The 21,674-nt window shown below is 44.9% G+C and overlaps 1 protein-coding gene across 1 annotated transcript; it reads right to left on the bottom strand.

Moving 5' to 3' along the window:
* Nucleotides 1–1,231: 1,231 nt before the first annotated feature.
* AMMECR1L (AMMECR1 like) lies at nucleotides 1,232–21,642 on the bottom strand. The gene is made up of 8 exons (XM_043487710.1): nucleotides 21,148–21,642; nucleotides 19,517–19,626; nucleotides 11,415–11,859; nucleotides 9,016–9,126; nucleotides 8,600–8,714; nucleotides 7,873–7,963; nucleotides 6,451–6,547; nucleotides 1,232–4,834 (listed from the first exon to the last, which is right to left on the bottom strand). The coding sequence occupies exons 3-8, from the start codon at nucleotides 11,819–11,821 to the stop codon at nucleotides 4,723–4,725; spliced, it is 933 nt and encodes a 310-aa protein (XP_043343645.1). The 5' UTR covers nucleotides 11,822–11,859; nucleotides 19,517–19,626; nucleotides 21,148–21,642; the 3' UTR covers nucleotides 1,232–4,722.
* Between the last annotated feature and the right edge of the window lie 32 nt (nucleotides 21,643–21,674).

Below are 21,674 nucleotides of genomic sequence, written 5' to 3'. Positions count from 1 at the left end.
CTTTATCCACATTTTCATTCAGGAAACCATTATAAACATGTCGGTGCAAGGCCCTGAATTCAAAATGAATCAGTCCTAGAGCTGTACCCAAGAGGAGCTCACCAAGAGTAGCTGATGAAAGATCTGAACTTCACTTCCATCATAAAAGAGAGTGACAGAAGATACAGAGAAAGAGATCATTAAGTTCCTCAAGAGCTACTATGGTTCTTTGTACTGTATTGGCTCAGAGTCAAGTTCTTCAACCAGCCCAGTGAGTGCCTTTCAAAGGCAGATATTCAAGCCAAGGTCACAGACCCTAGATTTATCTGGAAGCAGATTTACAGCAGACTTGAGCACCTCCTCCATCCTTACAAGAACTCTGATTTCTGACCACATGGCTTACTTAACATTTCTCAGACAACAGAATGGTTAAAATGGCAAATTTTATGTTATATGTGAGTCCATGGGGTCACAGAGTCGGATGTGACTAACACGTCTGTTTTGCTACCACAAAAAACCAACAAAAAAGGCATGGATTTCCATGCCGTTTAACTACAGGTGGTATTACAAATATGAAATACTACTCTAGAATCATAATTTCTCTTGAAGGAACAAAATTCCTCTCACACACTCCAGAGTTATTACCCCAGTCTGTTTAATCAGCTGTAATCTATTTCCAAAATCATCACCTAACCCTGATAATGTACACCTGTGGCCAAGTATCAGGGATTCGGATCTGGGTATCTTAAAAAAAAAATTACATCCTTGCAAATAATTTCAGCCAAAGACTAACAATATCAGTATATGAATGTAAAGTTTGAAGTTATTCCTTGCTATTTTCTCCAAACACACCTTATCCTTTCTAGGCCATCCAAAACTAAGAAATATTTCCTTTAGATCAGACCACACAATGTCCCAGGGTCACTGTTGGGTTTGTTAACCTCATGATATATCTTAAATTTGAGCATTTCCCCACTACCCCCTTTCAGGTTGTAGCTTTCTGGGCAAGATCACTGGAAAATCTAAGAACTATGAACCTTAGTTCAGAAAATTTGGCTCTTAAAAAACCAGTGGTACTGCTAGCAACCACAAAAAAATATAAAAATGAAAGGCTATTGGGGATCAACACCATACAAAATATGCAGGCTGAGTAAATATGATCTGGTTGGCTAGCTTTAAATAATGACTATTCAAAAATTACTATTACTACTATCTACTATTCAAAAAAAAAAAAAAAGACAAGACAAAGAACAATTTTTACCCATTATGATTTATTCTCTACAATACTTTGTTAAAGAGTTCAATGATTTGCACTCAGAAGTTATATAGCCAAGAGGCAACCAAGTGTAATACAAAGAATTGGTCTAAAGTCTTTGCACTGAAGGCCATACAAAGTCTCTTGCTTCAGGGAAATAAGAATGAAAATAAACAAAAAGAACAAATAGCTCCCTAGGTTCCAGAATCTCAATAGAAAATAACATCAACAGTTAGTGAAATTGTAGGTGTTAACATACCATGGAAAACAGATCTTGTGCAAATATTAAAATTAACACCCAGGACTTCTGTATAGATGATTTTTATTATAAACAATAAAATATATGTAATGTCTGAACTACAAACCTTTCATGTTGAAATGGTCTCTAACATGAGTTGCTTTAATATTATGAAGCAAAAAAGTTTAAGAACCTCACAGTGGAAACAATCCAACACTGATAAACTCTAGTGATCAAAGACATTCTCTTTTAATGAAGAACAAGGACAATTCGAAATTACAGAGAGAATGTCCTAGCTGTGGGTATCATGAGACAAGCCAACTTTCCAGACCGAAAGGCACTCACAGCTAGGGATGAAACGAACTCCGAACCAACCAGCCACAGTGGGCTGGTCCCTTAAAAACAGGGGTTACTGTTCAGCTCGAGCAGTCCAAGGACATAGGAAACACGGAGCAGAGAACATCCCCTTCTCTTTAAACCACCACTCACACCACGTATACTGGCCACCCGCATCACTGCTTTGGTCAAGCAACATGGAAGGCAGCTCAGTTCCCATTCGGAGTTGTCATTTCCCTACGCAAAGCTGCCATATGGATGATCCAGACTTAGTATTTTTCCTGAGAGCCACCTGCCACACATCTTCATAAGGTGACCATGACCGTTTATTTCCAGACCCCTTCCTGACTTGGCTCCATTCAGGACACACACTGAGTGCCATCCCTCACAGGGCCAAACAGTTTTCCTTGGTCGACTCCTGAGTCCTCTTACTAAAGGAAGGAACTCGAGCGTCTCCATTGCTGGACTTGGATGGGAGCATAAGGGAATGTGCGGGGAGTAAGGCTTCTTCACTCCAAAAACCAGAGCCCACTTCAGTGTGATGCTGGGCTTAAGCCCGATTCTTGTGCACTGATTTTTTTCCCCCATTTCCTGGGGTTTTAAATTTTCTGGTTTTTTTCCTTAAATGGCAGGTATCCTACCCCACCCTCAATAAAATTAAACAAAACAAAACAACACAACTATACACTGGGAAAGACAAATAGGGCAACATTTCTACAAGAAAAAATAGGCTTGAAAGAGCATGGCACTGTAAATGCTTGCATGACCAGTCTCACTGAGCGTGCTCAGGGGTGAAAGTTTAGCACCATTTTTTTTGCTTTTTTTAAACTTTAGAAATTAAACACAACTTTTAACATAGAAGACTTGAACAGTAATGAGTGTAGCCCTATGTATCAATACTGTTGTACAAATTGGAGGTGGGTGGTTTAGTCCAGAGCTGACCACCCTGACATCAATCCATGGCACCTAAGTAACCGTCGTCACATTTGTTTGCAACAAGACATTTATTATTCTCAGCAGCAGGAAATCATGAAACAACTTCATCTTCAGAAGCCTGTTTTCATTAGCACTGCGAGGGAAAGGGGGCAGGATGTGGGAGTGCGGCCCAGCAGCGAGACAGTGCTGGAGCCTGGCCCGCACATCTGGACATCAGCCCACGCTTCCCTGGCACATTCCACACCCTTAACAGCAGAGGATGGTGCCAAGCACACCTGCTCGCCCTAACCCATCTCTTCAAGAAACAGGACAGCAACGCCTAGAAAAGCATGTGTGTCATTCCTCAGACTGTGTCCCTGCTCCCCCCACCCCCCGCTCCTGGCAGAAGAAAACTCAAAAGATCTTTTGACTTTTTTTGAATATTTGCCCATTTCGGAAAGCCACACCACTACCACATAAACATTAAAAATAAATTAAATCAAAACATTATGTTCACTGGGTTGACACCCAATCCACTTTAGAGTTCTCTAAGCATATTGTTGGAAACCAGTGTATCACCTGTAGGGCCTTTTCTTCCAACTGGCCACCTCTTCCTGTGAATCATTTCAGCAGTGCCTCTGTGACAATGTTTTCAAAGCATCTTCCAAATTCCCAACTTCTATGAACTTTGCCACCATATGAGTGAAGAATAGGCAAGAGGGAGGAGAAACCTGCTGACAGCCATTTGGAATCAGCAAGAATGGGAAAGGGAAATATGCCACATGAAAGTATGAATGACCTAAAATAAAATAAGCTATTTGGAACTCTGCCACAGTGGGGTGAAGTTTTCCCAGCGCATTAGGCAAGATAAAGATTCACCTTGTTTAATTACACAGCTTTGTTCTAAAGTCCCCATAAAGGACTGAAACATTAACAGTTTTCCCACTTCTACAAGCAAACTAGAAAAAGGAACTCCTCTGCTTAAAGGTCTCTCAGGATGTTTGCCTGAAAAGAAAAACAGCTTGGAGACCTTGGATTCTCTCCTATGACGATGTATCCTTCTAAAACCCAACCCAAGTGCTTGTTGGAACGTCTCTGAGAACCTAGATCCAGCTATAGGCACTGCTACCAGTAGAGGAGTGAGGTAGCCAGGTGGTAAGGAAGAGGTCTCTCCCTTGACACTGCATGCAGTGATGCCATGAGGACCTCCCGCAGGCATCCCAGTCCATCCGCAGCAGGCCAAACCACAGAGCTCGGTTCAGTACCAGAAGACTCGATGCAGGAAGAGTGCCAGAAAATCCAACTGAGAGTGGGATGAGAATTAGAACCTTCGAGGCTAACTGAGCAATGAGATCTGCAACGCCATCCAAAGGGCTTCTGGTCGTGAGGTGGGCCTCTGTCCAGGAGCCACAGGACTCATGGTGCCCACGTTCGACCCTAACATGGCGTCCGCTTATGAAGCATGGAGGTTGTGATCAACTCTTGGTATGCAAGTAACTGCAAGTTTAAAAAAAGGAATTTAAAACAACCTAAAAATGTTTCTTGTTGGTCTCCGTTGCCCAGACTGCCAGGGGAATACACCTACTTGATCTGGGGAGGCTGCAGGTGTGTGTGGGGTAGGCCTTCATGGACCATCAATTCCAGCTTCCACCGTGCGCCCGACACACAGGCGGCAAATCAGCAGCGGCACCTGCATGCCAAAGTCTTCTGAGCCCACACGGAATTCTCACTAGTCATGGAGGAGCCCCAATCCAATGGAACCCCGTATTGAGGAAAGGCTGAGATAAGGCTTGGGCCCTCAAGTTCTGTTTCATTCAATATAACCCCTCCCCCCCGCCCCCCACCTCAGTCAGCCGGAGGCAGACTTGGCAACGGAAGCTAGCATCATAAAATGGTGCAGTAATAGAAGTAACTGGACCAGGAAGAGGAGGCATCTGCTCCAATGATGTCATAGCCATTGGTGGCCACAGGGGGGTGGGACTGGTCATGCAGCCGTGTGTCAGGAGTAATGATTGTAGAGGGGCGGGGCATGAAGAGTGCCATTCTGGAAACAATGCTGTCGAGAAGCTATATATTCTGCATAACTGATTGTCACCTTCTCACTTCGGTACCTGTGTAAGGAAACAGGAAAGGGTGTTAGGAACCCCAAATACTTCATTTCAAAATCACGCAGCAGAGTAAACCAAAAGCTTATTCCACATTTTGAAAGAATAAAATGGAAGACCAAGAGCAATCTTACTTACAGAAAATGAAAGACAGCACAAGAAAACAGTGTTGTTATTACAAATGAACAAGATGAAAAAGCACAGTCACAGTTCACCCCTGAGAATGTTTTCTGTACATCCCACCTTTAAACACTTCATATGCTTATCATTAGGCTGCTCTTAAGCAATCTGCTACTAGGGTCTGGATGAAGAATTTAAGGTCAAATTATATGGGTGGCAGACGGGAAGATGGCTGCACCAATGCCCAGTGTAAAATGCATTATCTATTTCAGGTTAAAATGTGATAAATTTGACAGAAATGCAACTTCAACTTGCAGAAAAGCAACAAACAAGTTATTTATAACTAAAAGGGGCACAGATACCTAATTCTGGGTCAAATTCTGATGAAGCAGGTTAAAAGATCCTGGGTCTCACTTCCCAGATGAATGTGCCATATCATTATATCACAGGGTCATCAGAACAGAATTCATAGCACTTTGGCCTTGCTCTAAAAAGAGCCATGAGTCAGGATGCAAAGCATGGGGTGTTACAAACCTATGGAGCCTACTACAGACCACAGGAGCTGGGTGTGACAATCCTTACCCAGAGCCATCTCTTTCCCTCTGTAATCACTCCTCCACTGCAAGGTGATTATTCCTGAATTTTGACAGGGAAATGGCTGTTCAAATAAATTATAATAATAATGATAATAATAATGCTTTGTATTTGAAGATTTTTCTTTTTTGGAATCCAAAGCATTTCAAAAACATGGGGTTATCTTCCAAATAGACCTGTGAGGTTACTACATGATTATTCAGCATTTTACAGATGAAGAGGCCAACAGAGGCCCACACAAACCCACAGAAGCTACACCTCTCAGTATTTCCAATTTCAACAGGGATGGGAAGAGAACTGACATCTACTGACCACCTACAATACTGCCTGGCCCCAGACTAGAATTTCTGCATACATTACCTTACCACACTCTAGAACAACCCCAAGGCAGGATTTTTTTTTCCTGCTCAGAGAGGCCCAAGTCACACAGCTGGAAGTGGTGGAGCTGGGATTTAGGGTCCAATTCATGCAGATTTTACTATAGCCTCCCCATAGATGTATTTGCTCCTAACAGGCAGAGGCGTTTCCTTGTTACTAGTCCTTCAACACGCCACCTGACTGCATGTGGTGCCTTCGACTGGCCCAGGACTTCTGTTATTAAGAGCCTTCTCTCCTGCTTTCAGCCTTCCCACTCAGCCTCCCAACAAGTGGGTCTGGCAAAGACACCCATGACTGTTCAGCAGCATCTCTGCCCCCACCATGCCATCAGCTGAACTGTGGACACGCCCGGGATGCTGGGGAGCCTCTGCTTTCACTCCTACTGCTTCCTCAGAGCTTCAACCTCACAAATACTTCTTTGGTTTGGAGACATTAGCAGGGAACATTTTTCTCTTCCCTGTCTATCAAAAGTATCTTCCAACTAACCCCAACTAAGTTAAAATGACAAGGAAAATGAGACAGTGGCTTACCTGGTGAGTTTGATGGTTTTTCTGAATTCACTGGTAATTGGAGCCTTAAAGCCACCTTTCCTGAGCAAGGAATCTATCGTCTGGATCTGATCCCAGTCTGAGGAGGAGACAGGTGCATGGAGGTCAGTGCACAGTGACAGAACCAGGCAGGCAGTGCCCTAACGCAGCGACAGGAGGGCAGCAGCCAGACCCGCCGCGGGCAGAGCGAGCTGGGTGCTGCCCCCGCATCCCGGAGTCCTGTCTGCCTTGCTGGCAGTCCAAGGAAAGCCTGAGACGTGCGAGGATGCCCAGCACACACCATCAATGGCCTTCCCCTTCTTCTGAGTCTTTCCTGTCAGGTATGAGCCCAGGACAACTATCTAGGAGCAAATGTGGTCCCAACTTAGTTGGCCTAGTGCGCTAACTAGGGCTGCTCTGGGAGAAGGGAGAATTCATATTCTGCAGCTTGCATTCCTTTATGTGGCCTTGCTTCATTTTGATGATTTCTAGGAGTCATTGTCTACTACAGACTTGACAGCAGGACAGAAGCTGTTCCCTTAGGAAGGATGGGAAAGTTGTTTGCACACCTACTGCTGTGTTGTTCTAGAAGTATTTTCACCACATACAACCAATTATATCAAATTGAAAACCAAACAAATCACTCCATAACAAACTCCATAAATCACTGCAGTAGGTGCCTTGATTTTAATTTCCTCAATCAGTTTTCAAATAGCAAAAGTGTTTGATTACTTACCTAAATTATCATCACATATCACTATCAGGAAATATTCCTGGTCCATCTCCTTGGACAGAAATGCCAGATTTATGACCTCAAAGAGGTGGCTAAAAGGTTTCCTCCTTTTTAAGCCATATCCCCACTGCTTTCCATGATGGGAACCAACAAGGCAATCCCTCACCACATAATCAGTTCATTGATACACTGAACTCAGTATTTTTCTCTATTTCAGTTTCATACTTAACTACTAGATATTATTTTCAAAAAAAGACTAGTTCCAAGAAAGAAAGAAAATTGGGTTGTACCCTGTAGAATGCATAAGCAACATCTTAAGGTATTCTTCTAAATATTCTTTTAAAGAGAAAACCTGCCCAACCCACTTCCTACCTTTAGGGTCCCACTGCAGGAACTACTGAGTTCTTTTTTCCTATAATTACCACTGCAGTTTTTGGGCCAAGAAATACTGCTACTCATTGAAAGTAAGTGAAACAGGCACCTGAGAAGTATTTACCCCTTTTCTTTCCCAGCTCTTTTGGGGAGTTTATTCCTTATTCTGTAAGAATTTGATAGATATGGAGAGGAAGAAAGCCACTCATACTTAGTTACATTGGACTAAAAGGCAACACATCCCATTCTCCTGCCCTCTACCTGACAACACTGAAGGTACCATTCACAGTGAAGGGTATCACTCCATCCGTCTAACTCACCTTGCTCCTTTGCAACCTCAGGTAAGTAAGTGGCTGTACGTTTGACGCCTTTTTCATTGATGAATTCAATTCGAATCCCATGGACCCCAACCTACAAAAACACACAACCAATAAATGCTGTTTACTTACTCTAATGGAACTTCACAATTATCCTCATGTAAATTGACACTGTCCCCTGACCAGCTTGACCCAGGGCTGAGAAAAGGGGAGCCTCATGCTGTTCAAGACTGACTCTCTCTCAGGCATAGAAGCCAAAGAAACTGCTGCTTCAGGGAAAGGGAGACTCTAAGTGCAGCCACCTCTCTGAGACTATGGAGGCTACATAAATCAATTCTCTTAATAACGCATCCAATAATTGTGAATATTCCACCTTTAATATTCAAGAACAGGCTGCAGGATTTGATCAGGGTTCCTGACTTCACATGTGGCTCCTAATAACAACATTTATTCAGGGGCTTACCAAGAAGAATCAGGAATGTTCTCCTTTATCCCATTATTTATTAGACATGGGAAAAGGACATGGGAGAGAGTAGACTGGTAAGAAAGGGATTTCTTACTGCTGCTAATATCAAAGTATCTTTTCTGTCACCCAGGTTGCCTACAACTGCCTCTGACCTCAGCTCTCACATGCTTATACCCTTGCTCAATGAAGGAGATACATTACCATGTACTAACCCGAACCCAAATGCAACGAGAGATGCAGAGTTCCAAATGCGGCTGTTCTCACCTCCCAGTCCAGGTAATCACTGGCATCCTCAAAGTTAGTAAGGAGGGAGACAGAGCAGAAAAGTTTAGGCAGCTCCTCTCGGGTCAGGGGGGGAAATCGGCTGTCCTTAAGTGCACTGGAGGGGACAGAAAACATAAGTGAGGCTGCTCCGGAATTGGGAGCCAACATCATGAGCCTGAAAGTTTATGGCTCTTGAGTTCTGCAAAAAACATTCACTACCCATCAACACGAACATGCTAAAAACAACCGATGCTACTAACTGTCTATACTTGAACTGCTAAGTGACTCACCAGATTAAAGCCCCCACAGCTCCTGACTATCAAAAAGAAACACTCAAGCTTTACCACTCAGAAGAAACAGGCAGTTATTTTCAAGTTTTGCAAATAATCTACCCGTCTCACGTGTGGTGTCATTACCTGGTTAGCGTGTATTCCCTGAGTCCTGAATGAAGATTCATGGCTGAGAAGGTCCCAATGCAGCCACGAAGCCGCTTGTCCCGCCCTGTCTTCCATGTCACAAAGAGTGGACTGAAAGAGCAAGCAGGCAGCGATCAGAAAAGAAAGCCCTGGCTTTACCCCCGTCCGCCTGTTCTTCCCCAGCACGACTGCTTTCTGATGTGGGCTGTCTGAGAGGCTGTGGCCTCGGGAGCTGTGTGGCCCCAAGGTGGAAATGGAGAGGAGATGGCCCTGAGGCACAGGGAGGCTCCTGCAGCCCCCCTGCGGCCCCTGCTCTCAGCTCCGCGCCACTCCACATGGAGGTGCTGTTTCCGTCTTCCTCTGCTCAGGACTCTCTTCTTCTAGTTCTCCACATCTTCCTCCTCCTGTTTACTCTCTTTCTCTGTGTCTATGTCTCCCAGTTCCATCCTTCCTGAAGACATACTAACCTGCACACCTTCTCCCCTCAACCCCATACTGCACCCATTATTTCTGTCTCTGTTTATAAATTCCAGAAAAAAAAAAAAAAAGTCTCCCTGAGAAAGCTTATTCTGCGGACTTCCCTGGTGGTTAAGAATACACCAGGCAACGCAGGGGGTTATGGGTTCAATCCCACATACAACAAGCCTGTCTGTCACAACTACTGAGCCAGAGCGCCACAACTAGACTCTGTTCGCCATAACAAAATATCCTGGATGATGCAATGAAGACCCCATGTGCCTCAACTAAGACCCAACACAGCCAAATGAACAAATAAATAAATATGTTAAAAAAGAAGGCTTACTCTGGGATTTTCCTAGTGTTCCAGTGGCTAAGAATCTGCGTTCCAATGCAGTAAACGTGAGTTTGATTGCTAGCTGGGGAATTAAGATCCCACGTACCGAGGGACAACTAAACCCCGAGTGTCACAACTAGAGAGAATCCCACGCGCCGCAACTAAGATCCAATGCTGTCAGAAATAAATAATTCTTTTTTAAAAAAAAAAGCTTATTTTCAGCAGAAGTTACCACTTTCCAGGCCAAAGTCATACTGCCTTAGGCTACATCAGATAGACACTAATAGATATTTAGACACAGGTTACCGGGCTGCCGCCTCTTCCCAAAATTCTTCCATGTTCCTATGTCTTTACCTCTTAAGATTCTTGAGTTAACACTGCTAAAAAGCAACTTACATCTTTCAGGTTACCTTTGATCATTATTACAAGGCAAGATCTCCCAGCTACCCATCTTTTCCTTTCAGTAAAACAGCTGAACAGCACCAGCCAAAGTTAACATTCCAAAACCTACTCAAAACGCTTCCAGCAATTCCACTGTGCCCACACCCTACAAAGCTGTGGTCACCACTTACTCTTCAAAGTCTGTGTCCCTCTCCTGCAAGGGACACACCTAATCCCACTCAGATCAAGGCTCAGACTCTCCATCTACTTAGGATTTTTCTTTCCACAGATGTCACATGGCAATACTTCCCTAAAAAGCGAGCACATTTTCTCATTTCCTCTCCTCTGACACAATCACAGACTAACTTCCCCTCTACCTCTGCCCAGACAGTGTGAGACACACCCTGTTTAGCTTTTGTGTGTGATCTGTCAACTCAAGTCTCCTGAGAGCAAGGACTGTTTCTTCATACCTGTCTATTCCTTGCCCAGTCCTCAGTATGGCGCTAACAGTTCTTAGTCAGTGAATCCTCTAAAAGCACCTCCTAAAAAATAAAAGAGCAGCACTTCTCTCTAAATGCACCTCGAAGCTGGTTCCAATTCTGAGAAACAAAGCCTTAGCATGTCTGTCTTCACTTGACTTCACCCATTACATACACATATTCCTTACTTAAGTCACTAACACCTCATGGGAACTTGGGAGTCTTGAACTAAAAACATCAAAACAAATTCTGACATTCTTGGTGGGGTACTGGCAGCCCCATGGGACTGATAGTAAGTGATGGGACTCTTGTTAACAGCATCTCAGTTCCCAGTAAATGAGCTCATCTCCAGCCTGGCTGGAGTGAACACTGGTAGTGAACACTGGTAGTTCACTCGGATTTCAGCAATGCCCGGGTCCACAATGGTGTGGTGGTGTGACTTCTCCACATGAGGGTTTGAATGACCTACCCCCTGCCATATGAAACCAAAAGACAATCAAAATCAAAACCCTCCTGATTTCCAGAATGTAACTTTAATGACAAGCCAACAACTCCTTCAAATGTAGCCTAGTATCCACTTTTGATATTCTAGATATTGTCTGGATACTTTTCTTCATTCTTTTCCCATTAACCTTTGCCCAAACCATGTTAAAGCTTTTTACAAGTAGAAGATTCTTGCAAGAAAGCGACCCCAGAAAGAGGCCTCTGCGCCGTCCCCGCGTCCTCGGCGAGTGACCGCTACTCACTAGGGGTCGTTGGTGAACCTGGGGAGCCGCGGCTGCGGGAAGCCATAGAGGTGACAGTAGAGGACGTCAAAGCAGTAGCAGCACATCTCTGCGGTCACCACCAGGTTCTTGGCGGTGTTGGCAGTCCCATTGGGCCGGGGGAGAGGGCTCAGCGCTCCCGATGCGGGATTCATTCGTGTGATGGGAGAGTTTCCAGGTCCCAGAGTTAAGTCCGACACATTCTCCCGACCACTGCTGCCATCCACATGCTGGTGGTTTTGAAGAGGTCCTGAACTCGAGCCGGGGACAGTTGTGGACTGGTTCCCGTGACTGTGCGTTCCACTTCCAGATAACTTAGGCTTCTTGACCCCACAACAACCTGCTGCCAGCTTGGGCTCAAGTGGAGGAACACAACGTCTTTTTCCCATCCTGATTCAGTGCTTGAGGTCCGGAATGCTGCAGAACCCTAATCCAAAAGAGAACACCCAAGCATTAATTCAAATGGTTAGTTACAAGAACACAAAAATCAAAGAGAAAGGGTCTACATGGAAGGGGTAGGAGTTATTGAGTTCTTTCTCACACAGGTCACACTGGTCACAAAGGGCGTCAAACCAGTGGGCTGGAAGAGACTCTGCATTCCAGACCAGGGACACCTAACCGTTACCTGAGGGGAAACTATTTTTCATTTTCCATGAAGGTTATGGTCATCATGGATGGAGGCAGGCCACAAACGGCTCTCTCGTGCCCAGGTCTCCTCGGGCAGAAAGACGGGTAGAGTGGCAGCCAGTCTGCAGGCGGATGGGGACATTTCAAGACCGACTGGAAGGCCGCACTTGACCTGACAGGCTCTTCAGCAGGATGCTCTCTCTACATTTGTAGAGGCTCCAACCTGAACCACTCTGTTTTTAAAGAACCCCAGAGGAACTTTCATATTTTTCCTTGTTAACCACATCTTTTCCACGTTTTCCTCATCACCAACCTCAACTTACCTATGTGACTTTAGCGCCAGACCTCTGTGAGGATGAGAAGCAGCCGCTGTTCCGACGAGAGCACGCTAGCACAAGGCTCCCGCCCGCCTTTCTGTGCTCACAGTGACCCTGCACAGTCTTACTTATCTTCTTCCCTTCTCCTCTGAACATACTCCAATTTCTACACTTCTATACTTTCAAGACCCCATTCAAAAAAAAAGCTACAACCAAGCAGAAACCTTTATTCACACAAATGACCCAAGCTTCAGTCCTTTTGTGAGGTAGCCATTTCTGCCCTGTCACAGGAAGGCAGAGATGTAAAGGCATGAGTCTGACAAAATGTGGCATCAGATGGGAGTTCCAGCTGATAAAGGGGAGGAAGGAATCTTTTTCCATTAAATCCTTTTTCTTTTTTTGAACCGTTCCACAATCTCTACTTTTATTGCCTAATTAGATTTTATTTCCATCTGGACAGCTTATTTTTTATTGGTGCGTGACGATATGATTTGTTTTCTGTTTTTCCTTCTGGACCCTGGATGAAAAGAAAACTCAGTTCTGGGAGGGACTGTCAGATAAGGGTACAGAATATGGTGAAATGGTGCTCGGTATCCTCAAAAAAATTAGCAAAATCAATCCTAGAAGATCCCTTATTTGCCCTCTTGCTAGTTAATAAATAGACTGCTGGGGAAAGGGAGGAATAGATTCAAGGGCAAAGAAGGGTCCAGATGGGATGAGGAAAGCAGGGACAGGTGTGTCTACCCCACTCTCTCCTGCTCTCACTTACACCTATCCTCTAAATAAAGTAGTAGTAGACTTTACTGCTGCTGCTACTCCTAAGTCACTTCAGTCGTGTCCGACTCTGTGCGACCCCATCCCTGGGATTCTCCAGGCAAGAACACTGGAGTGGGTTGCCATTTCCTTCTCCTAAATCCTTTTTCTCAAGAAGCCCAAGGTAAAGATATATAGCTGTACCATGACCCAGATCCTTTCTGTTGTCTATGTCAACAATCCAGACTCAGGGAAATAGATCCTAGTTATTTCAATGTTGATAATACCAGAGTTTGTAAAATCCTGCTAACCTGAGAAAAATGTACTTTGTTTTTTCACAAATCACTACATGTTAGTTGTAGCCTCCTACTCAAAATATATAATTTTTATCTAAAATTTTCTCTGTAATTTGAACACGCAGCACACAATTGCCTTTTTAGGCACTACTCTATTGTATAGTATTTTGGTTGTAGTGTCTACAATCTTTTAAGTAAAATTAGATATGTACATACCCATTTCCAATGCTGTTATTTCTACAAACACAACTTGTCACTTTAGATTGAATGAGATCCAAAAATTTCACAAATAGTGCTTTTGTTTCTGATATATCCTGATCCCTAACAAAATACACATTTTTGTATTTAAGACAATTCTTTGGAAGAAAGTTGTCTCCAGCAGAGGAGTAACAGTTTACACATTTCGATGTCTAGCTTGTAACAGGCTTCTTTTTGAGAAAGCTTCCTGCATGTGATACAGTAAAACCTCCAGTGAATAGACTGTTTCTGAGTGTGGATATCACTGTCTTGTTCAGACTGTTAAGAGAGGGAGCAGGAGGTTCTGGTTAAAAATGTTGCCTCCCGAGTCAAATGGCCTGGGTTCAAATGTGATTCCTCCAGGATTAACCTCTCTATGCCTCAGTTTCCGCAAACTGGGAGTAATAATAGTACTTGCCTCATGGGGCTGTTAGGAGAATTGAGAATTGAGAATTGAGAATCTATGTGAAGTGCTTCCATACAGTTTCTGGCATAAAGTTAGCTGCTTCTATCATCTGGGCTCTCATCTGACTGCTCCCCCCAGAGGTGGAGGCTCTGGGAAGGCTAGGACTTTGCTGCACACTCAAGGCTTAGAGCACCACAGATGCTCTTTAAATAGGATTTCACTTAATCCTCAGAACCACCCAGCAAGGATGATATTAGCATCATTTTACAAAGGAGGAAACTTAGGTTTAGCAAGAAAGGTAATCTGCCACTAAGTGGCAGAGTCAGGATCTGGACCACGATCTATCTGTCAGACTACAAGGCTCGGGTCTTCCCACCATGCCACAAAGAACAGAGCCTGCCAGTAATATCCATTGGATTCAGTCCCTTTCCTAAGGGCGTGATTAAAAAAAAAAAATCAAGGGTATACTAAAAACTAAAAGAATAGCTTGCAAAATTTCGCCAACAAAAATGGAGCCGAGGGAAGTTGACTTCCCTGGTAGACCAGTGGTTAAGAATCCACCTTCCAGTTCAGCGGATATGGGTTCAACCCGCAGCTGGGGGGCTGATTCCCACATGCCACAGAGCGACTAAGCTTGTACATTGCAGCTACCGAGGCTGCAGGCTCTAGAGCCCATGCTCTGCAGCAAGAGAAGCCCTCCCACACCACAACTAGAGAATCCCCTCGAGACGCAACAAAGACCTAGTGTGGCCAAAATAATTTTAAAAAGAGGAGGAGCAGGGGAAAGAAATCAAAACCTAAGCCCAAAGCTCTGCCACCACCCTGACAATGGCCAGTACCCCTGCCATAGTCACCCGAGTCCACAAGGGATGTCACTGTCCTCTGAGCTCTTACTTGACTTTCCTCCTCGGGCATAACTGTAGGCAGAGGGTTTAGAGCATGTATTCAATGAAGCAGAGGGACCTTCTCTCGAGAGCTAGAGCTTTAACAGCACCAAGAGGGGCCTGCGGCTCTGCCTCTAGAGTCCCAACATTCAAAGAAGCAGAGAGAAGGGATGAAATAACAGTAAGGTGAAAAAACAAATCCTTCTTCATTCTCCTTACACCATAGGATGCTTGAAGGAAGAGAGAAATGTCATGAGATAGTGGTAACTCAGGTGTTCCTCCGAAGGTGCTATCAGCTCTCTGATGGGCGAAACACCCTATAACAGAGCAGTGGGTTTTCAAACCATGCCAAGGCAGGTGAGGTCAAGCTTAGGAAGATTCTGCCTACACCAGCAGTCCCCAATCTTTCTGGCCCAGGGACTGGTTTCAGAGAAGACAATTTTCCCACGGGGGTGAGGTGGGGATGGTTTCCGGACGATTCAAACACGTTAACTGTGCACTTTATTTTTAATCTAATGCCACTGCTGCTCTGACAGGAGGTACTGGTCCGAGGCCTGCAGCTGGAGACCCCTGGCCCACCCATGATGTACAATCACTGCTCTGGAGTGGGGCATACCGAGAGATTACATTTAGCAATCCCCCACACCATCCCCAACTGTGATTTGTAATCAACAGGGCCAACCCAAACCTCGTGGATCCTCAGGACCAAGACCACTAAACAGACAATTCAATCAATGTTCTCAATTAGTGACTAAAGGCAGAGTTAGAGACTTTCTGCATCAGAAGTATATTAGAAGGCATTTCTTTAAAATTAATTCCATAAAACTTAAATCTACAGAAAACTTCAAACAAAGTAAAATAGTATAATGAACCCAATACCTAGGTTTAATAATTTTCAACAAAGGGCCAAACTTATTTCATCCACAGCCTACTTACTCCATCTCCCTCACCCTACTGAATTATTTAAGGTTTGTTTTTTAAACGGGCCAAAACTTTACTTATCTGTCAGTGTAAAGGAAACATTAACTAAATGGTACAGACTGTGAAGGTGCTGGCAGTGAGTACTTTTATTTACATAGCAACCACTGCCTGTCAATTCCATCAGGTTTCTCTCTAAAGTAAGGCTCTCCTAACCCGACTCCAACAAAGGGGGCATCTCACCACGGCTGTGTCCCAGACCTGGCTTCCGGGACTGCCTCACAGCAACAAAAGACACACTTGATTCTCCAACAGCTCTGTTTCTGAGGGCACAGTGTAAGATCCTCCAGAATAACAGTATTTCAATGCAATAGACTAACCTGCTGTGACCAACAAAAAATACCCCTAATGGCATACATATTCTACCTCTCATAGAAAACTATGCCTTTGTTCTCATCCTTCCCCAAAACTTCATAAAAACTACCAGCAACGGCACCCTGATTACAGGAGTAACCGAATGGTTACTGTCAAGCTGGTTCATCTGAAGTAACTGGAATCAGGTAAAAACCCTTGCGTTATAAACACATATACCACGAAGACCCTTCTGGAGCCTTCAGTCAGCTAACCTCAAGGCCATTTTAAGGGCCTATAATAGTGATGTCATTTTCCTACACTCCATCTACTTTAGAACAAACAATGAGAACAAGCTAGTTAAAACTGGATTTCTACCAGATGGAGACAATACCCATACTTCCACAAAGAGCTGGAGGAAATAACAGGAGTCACTGTTTTACCTCTTAAGGCCTCCTAACCTAGCAAGTATCCAATGAAGTTGTTTTCAGTGTTGACAATCATCATGCCCTTTATCTGACATGTAATGCTCAAGGGATCCTGACCCTCACGAGGGTCCACAACAAAGGCACCTTTGCGGCCCTCTCTGAGAGGAAGGTGAGTGGCGTGCTGCAGACCTGGGCCAAGTGGCATACAAAGCCACCTGAATTCCAGCCAGCACTGAACTCACCAATACCTTTAGTCGCAGAAGCTGGGCTGCATTTCTGTTTGTTTTCCCACAACACCTAACCCAGCATCCTGCATATGGCACACACACCAACAGTCTTATTTACAGATCTCCCAGCAACTTCATTTAAGTTAGCCTTTTTAATAAAACGAGTATTTATGGTACAACCTGATCTTTACTCTGTTCCACCGTGAGGTGCTAACTGTTGCATGTGTCAGAAGCTGAAGGTGACTGAAATACAAGTATGTATTCTTATCAACAATGTCAATTCTACTCAGCCCAAACCAAGGAGTGGTTTAATTCATAGCAAAATGCATAGCTAATGTGGACCATTCATTCTAAAAATCAGGTCAAATACCCCCTACACTAACTTTGTGGTTTTATTTATGCTGGTCGCTGTTCTCTGCCAAATTACCAGTATTTATGCTGGTCGCTGTTCTCTGCCAAATTACACCTAGGCTTGGCCTCAGGTGCTGTTTAACTGTAGGTTGCTCAAGGCTTTCCTTCCAAACAACGTACCTAGTTCCTAAACTGCATGTGACAAGAATTTTCCTACTTTTCAAAAATGATGGAGCACTTTAAGAGCATTATTTGTCTGGAGGGCAATTTACAATTTCAGAAGTTAATGGAAATGATGTGTCATAAACTGCTGATATTTATAAACAAGATGTGGAGACCAGTGCTGAGGGGAGGGTGTGAGGACATCCTGACAGACACAGCTAGCTGGGCAGCAGGGTCTTCTTCCCTCACTGGGGGTCCCTTCCAAGGCTCCAAAGTCCACTGAAAACAACAAGCTGATGCCTTCCCAGAGCAGCTCCCATCCTCAGAGGACAGAGTCCAGGCTTTGGGGTCATCATCTAGGCGCAAATCCCAAATCTGACTGAGCAGGTACAGGCTGTGCAAACTCAGGCAGGCTGGCTGTCTCTGTGGATCTAGGCTCCTGCTACCACAGAGGGTTTATTCGTGAGCATTCATTGAGTAAGACATGAACAACATCTAGCAGATCTTTGGCACAGAACTACTATTTATTAAAGCGTCTGCTATTCTATTAATATGGGGTTGTTATTCTAATGACCGTGATGCTTTTCCTCTTTGGAGACCCATACTTCTAATAAGTCATCCACTGATCTTTTCATCGTGAGATGCCAGGAAGTATAAGGAATATTGGGCTGACAGCTGTGCACAGTTCTACTCTACAAGAGTCCTCTTTTAAGTTTGAAGCCATATAACAAAAAGAAACTAAAATTGCTAAATACGCTACTATTACAGAAATCTTGATATATATTGAGTACTAACAGAACTACCGAGTCAAAATAGTTAGATTTCCAATAACCAATAATAATTTTCTAGATAAAAATATCCAGAAAGGCTAGGAGATAGAAAAAAAAGATAGGTTCACCTTTGGAAGACAAGTTTCAAAATAGCTATTCAGGGGCATGACCTTTTAACAACAACAACAAAAAGAAATAGACTTGGGAGGTAGGAAAAAGGGAAGAAAAAAGGAGGGGGGGGGTCTCTGCATTTTCTTCTGTTGTTATTAGTGTCCAGATGTCTATTCAAACCAAGTTTATACAGAAGGGAACAGACTGTTGTTTCCTTTGCGACACAGAAGTGAACTGAAATTCAATTCAATAATTATTTGAGTAGTGAAATGGCACATAAACTATATTCTGGCCTACTTAGGGAACTATTCCAAGAAATAGTCAGATGAAAGACCCACAAAACATTCTGGACATTGTTTCAAATAATCATCTCTATATTTCTGAAAGCCGATCATACACACATACACATCTGAAACATTTGCTGTGTAAAAATTTTCCCTGCAAAAAACAGATCTCCCTATACAACTGCTTTTTAAATTTACAGATTTAGAAAAACACACAATACTATACACCTTCGTGTGAGCTTAGCTTAAGGAAAAACGTGAATATAAGAAATCAAATGTTTTGTTTTCTTTTTAGATCCCCTCCCTTAACTATGTGAGCTATGGCAGGATGCCAGATCTTTCTGGGCCTCAGTTCTTTCATTTGTAAAATGAAAATATCTGTCCCCTGCCTTCCTCATAGAGAGACGGTGAGGTTCCAATAAGACATGAAGCATTCTGAAAAACTTTTTTACAAGTGTTTGCATACCATCAACAGACTCGAGGGGACCCAGCGGTAATAAAAAATTTCCCAGAACTCTGTTTACATGTAGAATTTTAGTTAGTTTTAAGAAAACAGTATCACCCTAGCAGATTTAGGGCAAAATGTTCCAAAATTCTCTGAAAATTATAACCATATGGAAGACATCTGATAATTGACCTTGACAGAAACTCTATTAACCTCTGAGTTATGATCTTTGTCTTTAAAGGCGAACCTTTATGTAACCCAAGGGTAAGTGTAATGCTACAAAACCATCTAAGCCACTCTAACAGGATTATGGAAAATAAACTTGTTTTTTACCAATTAAAATTATTTTAAAAGCGAGGAAGTGGAAGGATTCATCAAGTTTAAGATACTCATGTAAGTAGAAAAACAGAAATGAACAAAGTAAACATATATTCTAGTCCAAGCACAGGCCTAAAACCAAATAAACAAAAAATAAGTAACACAATTCCATTCTAAGTATGTCCAAGGTAATACTCACTGAAAGCAGAAAGTTTGTATTGTCAGGGGAACAGCTATAACAGAGGAGGGGAGCTATTTTGTCTCTGACATAAATTTTCTTCCTTCCGATTCCATTCCTTCTTCCTGTACCTAAGATGGAAACGCAGGTGCAGTGAGTGAACAACATCAAGGCGGTGCGGAGGTAAGAGATGGTTTTTGAAAGGACTACAACAGAGTAATTTCTAGGAAGGAAAAAAAAAAAAAAGCTAAGGAACAGGCTTTCCTTAATTCAAAATATTTCAAAATCTAAATATAAGGTGGCAAGGGCAGCCCCCTGCACTAAATCACCTCATTCCTGGCCTCAACACCAAGAAGGGAGGACAAGGAAGATTAAAGGTTTTATTGAACCTGAACATGAAACACACATTAAAACTTCCTCCACCACTAATTTAGATCAAAAGTTGCTCTCAGGCCAAGATACACCATCTCAAGGCTCTCTGCTGGTTTCAGACTACAAACAAGATTCCCAAATCCTCTGCAAATGTGGTGCGGAAGGATTACTGGACCGCATGTCAGGGTCCCGAGGACAGGCCATCTTGTTATCCCAGTTGGAGATGATAACTGTCCGTAACAGTCCGTCATCATTACTCTTAGGCTGGCATAAATCTCTTCATAATCTCTTCACCAACTCTCCCCACCCCCCAGTAGTAGATATCTGAGTTATTCCCAAAGATGTAAACAGGAGACTCCAGGCCCCACCCACTCTATCCAAGGAGAGGGCAGTGAAAGAGGATAGGCCCAGAGGGATAAGGGTGAGAGAGTGTGGCAAAGTGAGGAGTTCAGATCAGGACAGGGAACGGAGGAGGGCAAGTAATGAAGGGCAAAATCCACAGCCTGGGAAGGAGGGAGGAATAAAACCCACAGAGTATCAGGTGGAGAGATGATGGAAATAGGAGCTTTGGGTGGATAAGGAAGGACAGAATCAAAGTGGGGTTTAAAAAAAAAAAAAAGATTAGTGAAAGGCGAGAGCGTGCGTGTTAAAGAGTTTAGCAACCAAAGGGCGAGATACAGGGGGGGAGAGAAGAGACCGGAGCGGGGAGGGGCCAAGCGGGCAGAGAGAAAGGTAAAAGGTAAGAAAAAGGTGATGGAAGGAAAGCGCGGGGCGCCAGGATTCGGGAAACGACCCAGCGACGGGTAGGGCAGCTAAGGCCGAGCCGCGGGGGTGGAATCCAGACGCCAAGCGGGGGAGGGGGCGACGGGACGGGGGGCGAGGGCCGCCAGGCGGCGCCGGAGACCACCAAACTTTATACGACCCGAGACTGTTTCCAGGAGGGAGTGTAGAAAGAGTGGGAGCCTCGCCTGGCCTCGCCCGGCCTCTCCGCGCTGCCCGGGGCAGGGGCGTCCGCCCACCCCCTCCCCAGCGCGTCCCCCGACCCTCCTGCCCCCGGTAAGCACACGCGGCCCGCAGGCCCAGCCTGCCGCCTCCCTACCCGGCCGCTCAGAAACCCCTCCCCCACGCTGCCCCGGGACCCTCGCCCCGAACCCGGGGGACCCGCTCCCCAGCCCCTCCAGTCGCCGCGGGGTGAGGAGGCCCGGAGGGCACGGCGGCAGATCGAGAGAGGGCGGCCCGGCGGGGCGGGAAGAGGGCGCGGCGCGGACCGAGTTTCCCACCTTTTCTCCTGGCCCAGACGTAGCCGGGGCAGACGGGACCTCTCGCGCTCTGCCTCCTTCTCCTGCTTCATGGAGCCATGCGCCTGGGTGGGGGCTCCCGAGAGAAGCGGGCCGCGGGCGGGCCGGACGCGCGGCGCGGACGGGGCGGGGCCAAGAAGGCCGGCAGGGGGCGGGCGGAGGAGGAAGCGGCGGGGCGGCGGTGGCGGCAGGGAAGAACTGCTAGAGGTATTCCCCGGGCAGCTGGAGGACTGAGCCGAGTCGGGACCCGAGTCTTCCGGTATCCCAGCAGCCACCGGAGGCAGTGAGGTAATGGAGGAAGAATGTAGGGAGTCCTCCAGTGGACCACACGCCCTCTAGCGAGGCGCCAAAACCATAGAGATTAGGGGGCCGCCGGAGCACCGCCCCGCTACTGTCACGTGGCCTAACTCTGCGTACTTTATTGGCTGGCGCCGACTCTACTGGGTTGAATTTAGGAGACTGCTTCCTATTCTTGTGGCGGAATCTGAGGCAGTTGGAATAAAGAGCGG

This window comes from Cervus canadensis, chromosome 15 (genome assembly GCF_019320065.1).
Source record: "Cervus canadensis isolate Bull #8, Minnesota chromosome 15, ASM1932006v1, whole genome shotgun sequence".
NCBI lineage: Eukaryota > Metazoa > Chordata > Mammalia > Artiodactyla > Cervidae > Cervus > Cervus canadensis.
Note: the sequence above shows the minus strand (reverse complement) of the source record. Positions and strands in the feature narration are given on the sequence as shown.